At 34.1% G+C, this 15,573-nt stretch overlaps 1 protein-coding gene across 1 annotated transcript; it reads left to right on the top strand.

The window, feature by feature from the left end:
* Nucleotides 1-12,780: 12,780 nt before the first annotated feature.
* Nucleotides 12,781-15,022, top strand: LOC120067788 (malonyl-CoA:anthocyanidin 5-O-glucoside-6''-O-malonyltransferase-like). Its single transcript, XM_039019383.2, has 3 exons — nt 12,781-13,697; nt 14,015-14,652; nt 14,779-15,022. Exons 1-2 carry the CDS (start codon nt 12,965-12,967, stop codon nt 14,644-14,646), a joined length of 1,365 nt encoding a protein of 454 aa, XP_038875311.1. The 5' UTR covers nt 12,781-12,964; the 3' UTR covers nt 14,647-14,652; nt 14,779-15,022.
* The last annotated feature ends 551 nt before the right edge of the window (nt 15,023-15,573 follow it).

The following is a 15,573-nucleotide window of genomic DNA, read 5'->3' as shown; positions in this document are numbered from 1 at the left end:
CTCTAAAAAGAAACAAAAAAAATCTCTACAATGTCAAAAATCTAACACTCAGGAAAAATTCACTTAGTTGGAGATGTATTAGTAAAGTTTTGATCCCAATGATCCATATTTCAAATAATAAGATAGTTTAGTATTTTGGATTTCAATTTTTTTTTCTTTTTCTTTTTTCCTTCAAGCTCTCCTAAAAATGGGGAAAAAAACTAAAAGGATAGGCATATGGTTATTGTTGTTGTTCTTATTCTCCATTTTTTTATTACAATTATTTCTTTATTGTCTTGTGAGTTTCTCTTTTATTTATTGATACATATTGCTTCACATCTTGTTGTTTATCTTTTTTTTACTTATTGTTTGTTTTTACTTCTCTTTTCTTTTCCTTGCGTGTTTCTTTTTAGTAACAAAATAAGAGAGATGAAAAAAAATTATAGTGTTTAGAGTGAGAGAGAAGATCAAGGGAGTAAAACAAAATAGATGAAAAAAATAACTTAGCTAAAAAAATCCAATTTGGTTAATATTATTATTTTTTCCTTTTTTTGTGGTCAATTTAATATAGTGAGCCACATAGGAGCTAGGAGGGACACGTGCCCCCTCAACTTATCCTATTTTGCATTTTTCTATATAAAATTAAGTAATATTTAACAATATATATATAAGAAACCCATTTTCTTCTTGAAAGTCGAGGGTGGTGTAGTGGTAAGGAGAGCACATGTTGAAGCTGTAGCCGTGGGTTTGAATCTCTCATTCAAATTGTCTATAGATAGCAGCATTTGGTGGGTTTTGGAAGATACATACATATTGGTAAGAAATCCAAAAGGCTTGGAGGAAATTTCCATATTTTCCCATTTCCTATAATTTCTTTATTTAATTTAATTATTTTGTTATTTTATTTTATTTTATTTTAAATATATTTTATTACTATATTATATTTTCTCTATATTCATGTTCCGTCTTACTCCTCAATTTTATAGCACGTTATTAGCACGAGCTCCTATCGTTTCTCCTACTAAAGTTAGGTTCTAAAGGTATACCGATTTTTTCCTCTTTGTTATAATTAAATGTTGTTTTACGTATTTGATATATACTAAATTTCTAATATAATTACAATATTTTGTGATAGTATTGTCATGACAAACCTTACGAAATTAGAATTCGCAACACTTGACATTAATGCAATAATTATTTGTCATGGGTGCTCGATGCCAAAATCTACCTGGATGTTATGAATTTAGGGGAAACAATTAAAGAAGAAAATACGACATTCAGCCAGGACAAAGCAAAAGCTATAATTTTCCTTTGTCATCATCTCCACGAGAGATTGAAAATAGAGTATCTTACAATAAAAGATCACCGTATCTTATAGAGAAATTTGAAAGAGAAGTATGATCATAAAAAAAACAATTATTCTTCATAAAGCTCATTATGAGTGGATGCATTTGAGGTTACAAGATTTTAAATCAATAAGTGATTACAACTCCACATTATTTAAAATCAGTTTGAAATTGTTCTTATGCAGAGAGAAAATTACTGATTCTGACATGTTAGAGAAGACATTTTCTACATTTCAGGTCTCGAATATGCTCCTGCAGTAGCAATATCGTGAGAAAGGTTTTAAACAATATTCTGAACTAATTTCATGTCTTTTCGTGGTCGAACAAAATAGCGAGTTATTGATGAAAAACTACGAATCTCAACCAATTGGAACAACACCATTCCCTGATGTGAATATTGTGAATATTAATAATTGTGGTTGAGGTCATGGTCATAGTCGAGGTCGTGACCATGGCAAAGGAAGAAATAATTACTATTTTCGTAGTGGTCGTTCTAATCATTCAAATTTGAAAAGAACCACACAGAATGATGATCACAAAGGAAAAGCTCCACAAGATAAGAGTTCAAAAAGTGTTGAAAATAAATGCTTCTAATGTGAAATGATTGGTCATTGGTCACATATATGTTGTACGTCAAAACACTTAGTTGATCTCTATCAAGTCTCCCTAAAAGAAAAAGAAAAAAATGTGGAAGCAAATTTACATATCAGGATAATGATATATTTGACCCATCTAATATAACAAATTTGGATATGGCAGACTTCTTTGAATCTCCTGAAGAGAAGATCGACACAATTGATGGAACATCAATTGTTTCTTTTGACTTTGAAAATATTTAAATTTAATGTCTTTTTTTATCCATCATTATGTTTTTTTTTCTTAGTAAATGTTAACTTTTGTATATTCCAAATGTCGTTTTTCTTATTGTAATTATTTTCTTTTAATGAAGAAACCTTGATCATTTTCATATGTGGGGTGATTAAAAAATGAGCAAAGAAGTTATATGTCTGACAGACAGTGCAACTACACACATAATACTTTCAAGTAGAAAATATTTTTCCAAACTGACAATGTTGGAAGCAAAAGTCAATACAATATTAGGTTCTGAAAACTTAATTGTTAGAAAAAATCCGGGCTTTAATGTCGGTTGACAACCGACATTAAAGATAGTGTTATTAAAGGCCTTTAATGTCGGTTTCCTTTAATATAGGTTTTAAACCGACATTAAAGGACTTCAATGTCGGTTGCAACCGATATTAAAGACCTTCAATGTCGGTTCCAACCGACATTGAAAGTTTCAACATTGAAGGTCTTGCAACGGACATAAATGTCTTTAGTGATTAAAGGTCTTTAATGTCGATTGCAACCGATATTAAAGCCTATTTTTTTTTAATTCTTAACTGACATTGAAGACCGAATCTGTCTCTTTTTTTTTTTTAATTTCGTTGTCGAATCCATTTTTTTGGTCAAATAAGTTAAAAATGGCATTATATGTCTCGTGTTGGGCCAGGAAATGTCTGTCATTGTTTTATATTAAAAAGTATAAAAAAAAATTCATGGCGAGCCCATCAATATTTATCTTCCACCTATGAATTTATCTACAAACAAGAATCAATATTTCCAATCCATTACATATACTCATCAATATTTGTCTTCTACCTATGAATTTATCCACCAAAATTTGCAAAACAATACCAGAACCAGACTTTCATAGAATACAGCTTACACCAAAGCCATCATTTCTTTCATTCACAAATATCAATTAGTACTAATTCCATGAATAAACAAGAATCACAATACCATGAATTCAACTTCCAATAATAAACAGATCATGTCTTCCACCTATGAATATATCCACAAACAAGAATCACAATACCAGAACCAAACTTTCATAGAATACTTACACCAAGCCATCATTTTTCTCATTCACAAATATCAATTAGTACTAATTCCATGAATAAACAAGAATCACAATACCAGAATCACAATACCATGAATACAGCTTCCAATAATAAACAGATCATGTATTCCACCTATGAATTTATCCACAAACAAGAATCACAATATCAGAACCAGACTTTCATAGAATACTTACACCAAGCCATCATTTCTCTCATTCACAAATATCATATTAGTACTAATTCCATTCACAAAGATCATGGTTAGATAAATTTACATTCATTCTAAGCTAGCATTTACATTCTATTGAGACAAAAAACAAGAATTACATCCTTACACAAAGGCCAACAAAACTTGCCCATTGGACCCGAATTACGTCGATCTCTCCTTACATATATGCATCTTTTGTATTGAACTATAAAAAGGAAAAAAAAAAGATAAATTCAATATAAGTTTACGTCCATTTATTAAATTAAAGCTAGCACTATATAAAAAATAAATAATTTACGTACGAGGCTAGTAATGGGAATAGTAGGATTATGCACTATTTCGTGTATATACTTTTGCACATAGTACCCGCATCCTACAGAATCTAATTGACGAGGACACTGCATATAAAGAAGTTGAAAACAATTGTTAAATTGTTATAAAGAAGTCGAATGTACATAAATTGTTAAAAAATGAATACAAATTTACCTTTATAGGTTTCCATTTTGGAGAAGACCGATAATGTTGGAGATCGTGCTTGGCTTGTCATGTTTTCAATCCACTAAATAGTTTTAAAACATTATTTAAACATAAATACTTCAATTAAGAGCTAAGAAAGTTCAATTACACTTATATATTTATAACTCCATGAAAATCCTCTTGAACCTTGCTTCGAAGAGAATCCAAAACATAAACACAATTTTCTTGTAGATTGATTACAATCAATATCCAATGATAAATATAATAAACAACAATTTTGAAATATTAGTACGTGTATAATGCAAATTAAAAATAACTTAAGAACTTGTATCTACTTACCCTGTGTTATATGGAATGAGGATTAATTGGTCTAAATTAGCCAATTCTAGTTGACTGGCTAAATTTCTGGATCGGATATCTTGAAACTTCACGTGTGGCGATATTCTTGCTTGATCAATTATAAAAAACTTCTTCGTAATATCACGACCACATTCATCCCAAAGATACCTAAACAAAGTAAAAGTTATTATTTATCAACATGAAACAAAGTATACATGAGTGAATCTAGATGAGTAATACTTACGCAATGTATGTCAAAATACACATGTAAACTATTTCAACCATATTGCAATATTGGAGCAAATCATTGTGGCCTAAATAAATAAATTTGTTTCTTCCAAATATATGCTCGTCCAAAGAGATATGGATCATATCTACATCGTTCATGTTATGCATGGCATGTCCGTTCAATAATTTGATAGTACCATTAGCATTAGATATTTGGCGGACTCGTTGAAGCTCTTAATTGGTGAATGATCCTACCATAAAGTTATAAAAATTCAAAGTATGAAAAATAATAAATAACCAAACTCATAAACTGAAAAGAAAACATACTTTTTTCTCGTCAACCATAACTACAAGTTCACGAGGCCATTTTACTAAGTTGCCCATTGCTTGCTTTAAGAACTCTATTTTATCCTTCACAAGAATTGGTATAGGCAAATCTTCTCCGATGACAATGTCAATCAGAACTTTAACAATTAAGCATGACACATCATCATCAAATGTTGTGGCGAATGCAACAATATTATCTACAGTTCCTATAGCCAAGTGGCATGGTGTCCCCTTAACAAATTTAAAAGAACTTATGTCATGCACGGTTAAGCACGTACAATATGATTAAAATTTAAAAGTCACAATAAATAAATTACCTCCAAATCTTCTTTAGACATCTTCTCAGTATCTTCTTCTTTAGACATCTTCTCAGTATCTTCTTCAGATGCACTTAGTGCAACACTTCCAACAGATGATTTGGACTGATGAGATTGTTTGCTGTGAGTTCTTTCTCTTGACACTTTACCATGTCAAATATTTTTTTGACTAGAGCCTCCTTCAATTTCTTGGCTCATAGAGAACTTTGGTTTTACTAATTTGAAATATTGAGAATGGGAAACAAAATCACCCATTCCTCTAACACGTCCCCAATGTTCTTCCGTAACCAATGCTTCAGTGAGAACATCTTCACCTTCATGAACTTCAGCTAATTTATCTTGTAAAACATATTACAATTTTCACACAATACTATATCATCTTAAACTTATATATATGTCATCTTAAATTTTGCATAATATATACTTCCCATCCGATTGGCACATTCTCGAGTAACTTCATCAAAGAATTTATTATTTTTTTCCTTTTCTTGCTTCTTTTCATAAAGTCACCCGATAAGAAGGGTCATTCGATAGGTTCTACATGAACATACATATTTAATTAGCATAAACATATTAGAATAAAATATTTAATTTGGCAAGATTCGCATAGCCCTTCCGAGAAATGTGGTGATTATTACACATTTCGCACGTCTTTCTTTTTGAACACGACTGATTTTCTGTACAACAAATCTAGTTGAAGTTACCTATCAAAACAATGATAATGTTGACATGTAATTTATTGTGAATGACTTAACTCCCATTCTTCACTCAATCGTTCATTGACGAACGATGTCCAATGATCTTGCTCTATATGAGAATATTTTTGCGGTGGAAATTGCAAGACCGAGGGTTCATCCTTAAATGGAAGTATGAACTTTTGAGTTAACGTTGTCTTGAAAGTTTGAAACTTCTTAGATGCAGACATTAGTATACAATGTTTGGACTTAGAGTCCACATTGAACGACATCTGCACAATGAAAAAAGTAGTTAAACAATAAACTAAGAAACTACTATGCACATGAATTAAAAGTTTAGAAAACATACCGCTACACAATCAAAAAGTTTGTCTTTTAAATGATTTGGATCTTTTTTCCAAGAATCATACGTTATAGAAATTTGTTGTCAAACATAAACTCCTATATAACTCTGCATCTTCTTTGCTCCAGATCCAATCGGTTGTCCATGTTCATTATAATCGATGGTCAACCATTGCCCAAATGTCCTTATTTGTGCCAACTCAGACATTGTAGTTAGGCCATGTGGTATACTTATTCTACTATGTTTTTATGGGATCTATAAAAAACATATAACATCAATAAATGACATACATGTTTAACACATTATTTTATCATACCCCTCGACCCTCACAGTCATTGTCTACTTGTATGTGGATGTTGTATCATCAATCTAATAAGGTCTTATCAACATTGGACCTCATCTTCTCCCTTCCCAATAACCACACTCTTGTAGATATCTCCTATTTCATTCGTCTAAAAATCATCCTCAATTGTTCATTATGGAGATGTTAAAAAAACTTGACCAACCCGAATTTGCAGGGTCTTTTACATATAACACTTGTTTTGCTTGAGAGACTAAAATAAATGGGTCTGATTTATGTCCCAATATGGATTGAGGTCCACAATAGTAAACCCAAACTCATCTGTTTTGACTCTGTTTTCTATTCTCAACCCAATTAAATTTGAAATAAAATAAAAATGATAATCCATGATAGTCAAGCTCGTATTTTCTTGGATTACACCATAAAAGGTCATATCTGATATGATGGGCCTTTTATCCTTAGCACTAGAGACCTGCATTGTGGTAGCCGTTATAATAACTCCACTATTTTGAACCTTTCTAACATCATCGCGATTCTTTGTGTGATAGTAGTAACTATTGACCACATAACCAGAATATTTTGACACAGTTGGACAAGGTCCATTAGCTATCCATCTCAAAGAAGGCGATATGGAATTTTTGGGTACTTCGAGAGCTAGTACAACCTATAATACATTTCATAATATTTTAGTAGTTAACATTTAATTATACATCAAATAGTAGGTCTTTAGAGATTACCCGTGTGGACAACCACCGACTGAATGTATGATTATGCTCTTCTTGAAGCCACTTTCTACTTTTATTTTTACTAGAATTGAGCTTAGACAAAATATCCATATGTTGCCTATTATAAATGACAAAGTTAGTAGATTATTGAATAATCAAGTAACCTAAAACAAGAATAAGATGAAGATCTACATACTCGACGTAAGGAAGCACATCATTTACATTTTGAAGGACATAAAGATGAGCTTGATCCAACTCATCCTTACTCGATCTGATAAAAGAAGCAGTTGACAATGCTCTATTAATGTTTGAATTCGCTTTCTTTGTTGATGAGTTTAGCCCAATAGAATTAACACCAGATACGAATTCAGAACAAAACTCTATAGTCTCTTCAACGATATAATTTTCTCCAACACATCCTTCTAGTCGATTTCTATTTCATATATAAGTTTTTAACACTTTCATGTATCGTTCAAAAGGATACATCCACCTCAAATAAACAGGTCCACAAAACTCAACTTCTATTACGAGATGCACTACAAGGTGTACCATTATTGTGAAGAATGATGGAGGAAAATACTTCTCTAAGAGGCATAGAGTGACAACGATATCCTCTTGCATACCCTTTAACTGAGATGAATCGATCGCCTTACAACATATAGCATTAAAGAAGAAGCATTGGCGAGTAATTGCAAGTCTTACATGTTTGGGTAAAATATCACGAATAGCTACTGATAATAATTATTTCATAAGAACGTGATGGTCATGCGACTTAAGTTCGTAAAGTTTCAAATCTGTGAGCGACACTAAACTTTGAATGTTCGATGAATAGCCTTTAGGTACTTTAATTTCTGATAATACCTTACAAAAGCTCAATTTCTTAGCTCGTGTTGATATATAACATGCGGGAGGTAAAAAGACTTTTTTCTCTCCTACTTGAGGGGCTAACTCTGATCTAATGTTCAATTCCACCAAATCTAATCGAGTCTTTATTCCATCTTTTTTTTTTACCAGGAATATCAAGAAATGTGCCAATAAGATTTGCACATACATTCTTTTCAATGTGCATCATGTCTAAACAATGTCGCTCGTCAAGATACTTCCAATATTCTAACTCGAAAAGAATAAATTTTTTCTTCCAGTAAGTTGAAATGTTATCTCCACTGTTCTTTTCTTTGATACTTTTCTTACCAAATGAATATTGATACTTGTTTCTGCAAGAATTTCTTCCCCACTCAATGGTTCTGGACCAAATTCTAATTCTTATGTGCCATTAAAAGCTTTCTTTTGTTTCCTATATGGATGATGGCGGGGTAGAAACTTGCGATGCCCGAGATATGTCATCCTCTTCCCTTTTGGTAAATAAGTGGATGAAGTATTCTCTCAACAAATTGGACATACATGATATCCTTTAACCGTACAACCACACAAGTTACCATATGCAGGAAAATCATTAATGGTCCATAATAAAATGGCTTTAAGAATGAAACGTTGTTCTTCATATGCATCGTAACATTCTACCCCATCTTTCCAAAGTTTTTTCAAGTCATCTACTAACAGAGCTAAATAAACATCTATGTCATTTCCCAGTTGTTTAGGACCAGATATTAGTGCAGTCAACATAAAAAATTTTCGCTTCATGCACAACCATGGAGGTAGATTGTACGTCACTAACATCACTGGCCAACAACTATATCTACTACTCAGATCTCCATGTGGATTTACCCCATCTGTCGAAAGAGCAAGACGAAGATTTCTAAGTTTTGACCCAAACTCTGGCCACAAAAATTGTCTGTTTTTTTCCACGATAGGGCATCTTTGAGATGTTTTAATAGACCATCTGTTTCTTTTTTTTTTTAGCATAGGTCAATAAACTTGCTGTCTCTTTACTTCGAAACATTCTTTCAAATCTTGGAATTGCGGGGAAATACCACATGACTTTTGCTGGGATCTTAGCCTTTTTGTTTAAATTTTTTTGAAGCTTCCATTTTGACGTACCACAATGGGGCATACATTTGCACGAGAGAGTTCTTTTCTAAACAAGAAATAATCATTTCTACATGCAAGAATCTTCTCGTACTTCATTCCAAGAGTACCCAACATATTTTTTGCTTCATAAGTAGAAGTTGGAATTTCATTAGGACTAGGTAATATGTCATGAATTAATTCCAACAACTCAATGAAACTCTTATCGTTCCATCCAAATTTAGCTTTTAAATTATATAACTTTACCAATGTAGATATTTTGGAAAAAATTTTACAATTTGGGTACAATGATTTCTTAGCATCATCTAATAATTCTTCAAAATTATCGGATTTTTCACTAAAATAGTTTTGTATGCAGCCTCAAACATTCCAATTATGTCATCAAATCAACATCATCCTCATAAGATCCGTCTCTTTCACTAGTAGACACATTTTCATTGTTCCTCTTAATCGATAATGATTCACTATGAAAAATCTATGTCTGACAACTTTGATCTATACCATTAAAAAATAAGTGTTTTCTTATTTTGTTCACATCTAGAGTCTTTGCATTAGCACACTTCAAACATGGACAACTCATGACATTTGGTATATTTGAATGTTATAAACCATTTTTAATAAATACCTCGAGCCCTAAACCATACTCAACTGACATTCTATTCATTTTCATCCATGACTTATCCATGATTGTAAAATATGCAACTTAATCTACAAAAAAAAAAAAAAAAAAAAAAAACAATAACAAGGAAAAATTTAAAAGCATAAAATTATGATTGTAAAATATGCAACATCAACAAATTTAGAACAACTAGACTTTTAAGATAAGCATCTTATAAATATTACCTTGTCCTTGTTATTAATGTTGTTTTGAAGTCCTTTTTGTGTTGGGTGCACCTTCTCCCTTGTCAACCTTCTTAAAACACGTCCAATGCAATCTTCCTATTTTCCTTCCAAATCCCCAAGAACCAAAATTCAGCCTTACACGTCAAACTTGAACCTAACAAATGAAAAACTTCACTCAACACCACACAACAACACAAAACCAATGCAGTCATTAGCTTATACTCAGAATTCAAAAACTGGCAGTGAATTCTAAGCTAAAGCGAATGGGAGGTAAGGACTCTAAACGGTAACATATAGAGATGACAAGCATGAACCATTAACCATGTTACGTATAAATTAGAGTTTACAAGAAAAATGAAGAAAACAAGACATGAGATCTCACAAGATGTTACAATAAAATTGCTCTAATCAGGATGATACTATACTTTCTTGCTCTCATCTCTCCAGTCCAGTGAAAAATAATGCTACAAGGTAGCTGCAATTAAAAATGAAGAACAAAAGGATGTGAATGCAACAAAAGAAGAGCCTATGAACTATGAAAGAGGTGGGTTTTACTTAAAAAGCATGAGATGGTACACAATAATCACACGACTTGGCATACAATTTTAAAAACTTTAACATGAAATCTCTTATGAATGTACGATTCGGAGACATACATCCCACAAAAATCTAAATGTGACTTTCTTATGAACCTTATAAAAAAACATCATGGGACAACCAATGTGCCAAAAAATCCCCCAGTCAATCAAATGTCCACCTATATTCATTCCTTATGTGATAATTTTCCATTCATGGAATAACCCTCCACCTACTTCAACATTTTAAGACATAATCATGAGAACAAATATTGTTAAAGACTAGATTGTAGACCCCCCGTACACAATTTTATTAGAAATATAAATCATGAACAACTATAAATTTGTAAAATTGGAGCTTTAAACACAAATAATACATAACAAAGGTTTAAAATTTACACTACCACTAGAGAAAGAGAGAGTTAGAGAAAGGAGGAAAAAAGAAATTGAAGTACCTAGGTGATGATAAGGTCATTACTATCTTCTGGAATAAGTTTGACCAAGTGATGGAAATGACAACACCGACCATTGGAACGCACTAAAATTGATTTGAATGCTACAAAAATTTATTGTTATTTGTTCATATTTTATTGGATGTTCTTTAGGAGATTCAATAATTACTTTTCCTTTGACAACTTATGAGTATTAACAGTGCTCGTAGGGAACAATTAATTCATAATTCTCCAAGGAAGCTAACTAAAGAAAACAGAAAATTGGAATAACAAAAAAAAAAAAAAAAAAAAAGGAAACAATTAACCAATCCAGTAATATATAGGGTTATAGAATGAACAGCAGATTGAGAACAAAATATATGTATTCTTACTTCTCTCACGGACACGGAAGAGAAGTAGATCGACGGCGTGAAGGAGATCGATGGACACAGGCGAGCGACGGCGTGAAGGAGATCGACGGACACTGAAAGGAGATCGACGGCAAGCGAAGAAAGGTAAAGAACGAGCCACGACAAGGAAAGAAAGATGAAAAACGATCGACAGCGAGCGAAGAAAGGTGAAGGAGATCCGACGTGAGAAGAATGGTGAACGACGCATACAGAGATAGGGTTTGGGTGTGTAAAGAAATCGAGAAGGACGCGATATTAGGGATATATTATTTAATAAAATAAGAAAAAAAAACCATTACACCTTTAATGTCGGTTTTAAACTAACATTAAAGCCCATCTTCAATGTCGGTTTAAAACTAACATTAAAGATCTGTTTTTTTTTTTAAACCGATATTATACATCCGATTTCACTTTTTCCAACCGACATTAAAGCCCGAATTTCTTCTAATATCTAATCTTGTATTATTGTTTGATGTTCATGTTCCTGTTCCACTTGTTTAAACATACAACTATCAATCTATATTCTATCATTGACTATCACTCACTATTACCATTCAATGAACATTGGTAGATTTTTATCACTCAGCGATATACACTATCTATTGCAAACCATGAAATGTGATAGGTAGTGATAGTGTCTATCACTGTCTATCAAGTACTTCTTTATATACTAAAGCATGACATCAAGAAGAGGACCAAGAAGTAGCGGACGAAGATGGAAATGAAGCAGCGGATGGAAAAGGACATAAATAGAAGAAAAAAAAGGTGACGCAACATCGATGGAAGAAGAAGAAGAATAAATTGATTTGAGAGAACGATGAAATGGAGAGGATTAGAGGAGATGAAGCATCATGCATTGGAGGAAAAATCCTCAGAGAAAATCGCAATTAATCGTGGTTGGACTAGGTTTCGGGTCGGGGTACCCTTTTTTTTTTTTTTTTTTTGGCGTTTGGGTTGAATTTTGCATCCTTTTTGGATTTGGTTTGGGCTATAAAAGTTTCTTAGTTTTTTTTGCTCTAAATTATAAATACTTATACCCACTTTTCTATATATAAAAATCTCCAAAAAAAAAAATTATGATGTGAAAAATTTTAATTAAATTAAATTATGACAAAAAAAATTAGTGAAAATTAATTTTATTATGTAGGCATTAACACCAATGATTGAATATAAATATTTAATGTAAAAATCAAAGTTAAAAAGCGTAAATCTTGAAGCTTGAAACAAATGGAAACAAAACACAAAATACAAAATTAAAAAATATTACATTTTGAGATTTATATATCAAATAAAAATTAAAACTTATAATGTTTTGAATCCTCAAGAAACAAAACTCCAAAATCTAACAACTTAATAGAATAATTTTCTTTCCCCTTATCTATTAGTTTATGAATCAAAATATAAAGTGGGTAAGTTTAGTTTTTTTCTTTTGAAAATATGTGATTTATTCAAATTCACAAATTTATTTTAACTTATCAATCAAATGTTATAAAGAGACAAACAACCTTCTCAAAAAGATGCCACAATATTTCCATGGCGGAAGATCATCATGGGTCCATCAAGGTCCTCGAGATTTGCACGATATCTCCTCCGCCGGGATCCGCCGTACCGGCCTCTCTTCCACTCACCTTCTTCGACATCCTCTGGTTCCGCTTCCCTCCAGTCGAACGCCTCTTCTTCTACAAATCTCCGGCGGCATTCCACGCCATTCTTTTAAACCTCAAAAACTCTCTCTCTCGCGTCCTGCAACACTACCTTCCCCTCGCCGGAGCAATCGTCTGGCCGGAAACATCCCCCAAACCGGCCGTCGTTACCACCGCCGGCGACGGCGTTGTGCTGACGGTGGCGGAATCCGACGCCGACTTCGACCATCTCGTCAGCGATGGGTTGCGTGAGGAGGCGAAGCTTCGGCCTCTGGTGGCGGAGCTTGCAGTGGAGGAGGAGCGGGCGGCGGTGATGGCGGTGCAGGTGACTTCGTTTGGGAAGGGTGGATTTAGCATCGGAATAACTGCCCATCACGCGATTCTGGACGGGAGATCGTCGACTTCGTTCGTGAAATCGTGGGCGGGATTGTGTAAAAATTTGGTTGCGGGAGGTGAGCCTGTTTCTCCAGCGGCTGAGACGATGCCGTTTTACGATCGGAGCGTGGTCGCCGATCCGGCGGGACTTGAGGCCATATATTTAAAATCTTGGTTGGCCATGGGAGGGCCCAACAACAGAAGCTTAAAATGTTTTGACGTCACAATTCCGCCGGATCTATTCCGAGGTAGTTCCGTTCACCTTTAAACTTTGCATTATAATCATTTTCGATATATTCGTAAATAGGAATATTAGACGTTAAATACATTTTTACCATTTTCGAATAATAATAGTAATAGTGTAGTAGTATGAGTTTGTTTCAATAAGTAAATAATAATAATCATCATAATGTTATATGCTCCACAGTTAGTGACATATGGAATGTGTGTTGGTAATTTTGAATGTGTACCGAATAGTTCAATCCTATTTCTACTAAGAAAATCAATATTATACATTCAGAAAATAAATGCCAAATTATGAAACTGATGCATTTTTTCTTCAAAGGCACATTCAAGCTGAATCTCCAAAATATCCAAAAACTCAAGCAATTTGTACTCAGACACCGGACCCCGACCCACCCGCCGCTCCACGTCTCCACCTTCACGGTGACGATGGCGTACACATGGGTCTGCACCTCCGTGGCCGACGGTTCCCCACCCGACGGCGAGAGGGCCTTCGGAATGTCGGTGGACGCCCGAGGGAGGCTGGACCCACCTCTGCCGGTGACATACTTCGGAAACTGCGTGGTCGTCCGAGGCATCGCCTTGGAGAGGGCCAAATTGGTTGGGCAAAAGGGAGTAGTTGCCGCCGTGGAGGTGATATCGGATATGATCAAAAGCTTGGAAGAAGAGGGGCCTCTAAATGGCGCCGAAAACTGGGTTTCGTTGATAGCGGAAGGTGCAAAAAACAATTGGAAGCCGATTTCCACCGCTGGATCGCCGAAATTTGAGGTGTACAGTGTGGATTTCGGTTGGGGGACGCCAGAGAAGGTCGAAGTTGTGTCCATTGATGCCACGGGAGCAGTTTGCATCTCCGAAAGCCGAGACGGCGGCGGCGTGGAGATTGGGTGGACGGCGAAGAGGGATGTTATGGAAAACTTCGCTGCGGTTTTTGCTAAAGGTCTTCAAGAACTTTGAGTTAAGGTACTTTAATGGCGGAAAATAAGCCAAGATATATCATTTCATAGAAAATTTCATCGGTTTTCTTTCAATGGGCAATCAAACTTAGAGATTATATGGTGGTGGAGCCTAACAACAGTGCATTGACAGGAAGGACAATGAGCTAACTTTTGCGAAATCAATAATTGAGGAAGTTCTGTCCATGGAGACGTTCCCAAAATTTAGTGACAGATGGGTTGGCTCATTCATTGTTGGTGGGATCATTTGTTTTTTATTTGACTTTGTCATTAAGTTGAGACAGATTTAGTCTCGTTATCTTTGTAATTGATCCTATTGAATGAGAAATTTCGGCGAATTATCATATCATTAATAAAAGTTCGAGCCTATTAGAAAAGTTATAAGTTGGATTGGACCGAGTAATTAAAGTCGTTCGAGCCCAACCCAATTCAAACCCATGATGAAATTTTGGGCTAAATTAAAAGATTAAACTCAAACCCAGTATTTCGGCCCAACAATAAATGGGCCCAAGTCCAACTTTAGCCCAAACCTAATTTGGGCCCAATAAAGTAATTAGGCCCAAGCCCATGTAAGCCCCATGAGAAACTTTTATAAATAGATGTCTCATCTCTTCATTTGGAGAGGGAGAAATTGAAGGTAAAATCTCTCCGAAGATCTGAAGTCTGAAGCTCCAAGGTTTTAAAGAACATAACTCCTCAAAAACTTTGAAGATCAGAAGACACTAAAGCTCTAAAGATCAGAAGACATATCAAAGTTCTGAAACCAAAGTCCTTTGAAGATACAAGCATTCTGACCAGCTTGAAGATTGAAGTCTTTTAGAGATACAAGCATTCTTCTAAGACTTCAACTCCAAGATCATCACGCACTTCACTTCCTTAAATCAAGCGTACGCATTCGATTGAGAGAGAATTAGAGGATCAAGTACTA

Source organism: Benincasa hispida, unplaced genomic scaffold, assembly GCF_027475165.1.
Source record: "Benincasa hispida cultivar pf3 unplaced genomic scaffold, pf3_genome.v1.1 HicScf147, whole genome shotgun sequence".
In the NCBI taxonomy this organism is placed as follows: domain Eukaryota; kingdom Viridiplantae; phylum Streptophyta; class Magnoliopsida; order Cucurbitales; family Cucurbitaceae; genus Benincasa; species Benincasa hispida.
Note: the sequence above shows the minus strand (reverse complement) of the source record. Positions and strands in the feature narration are given on the sequence as shown.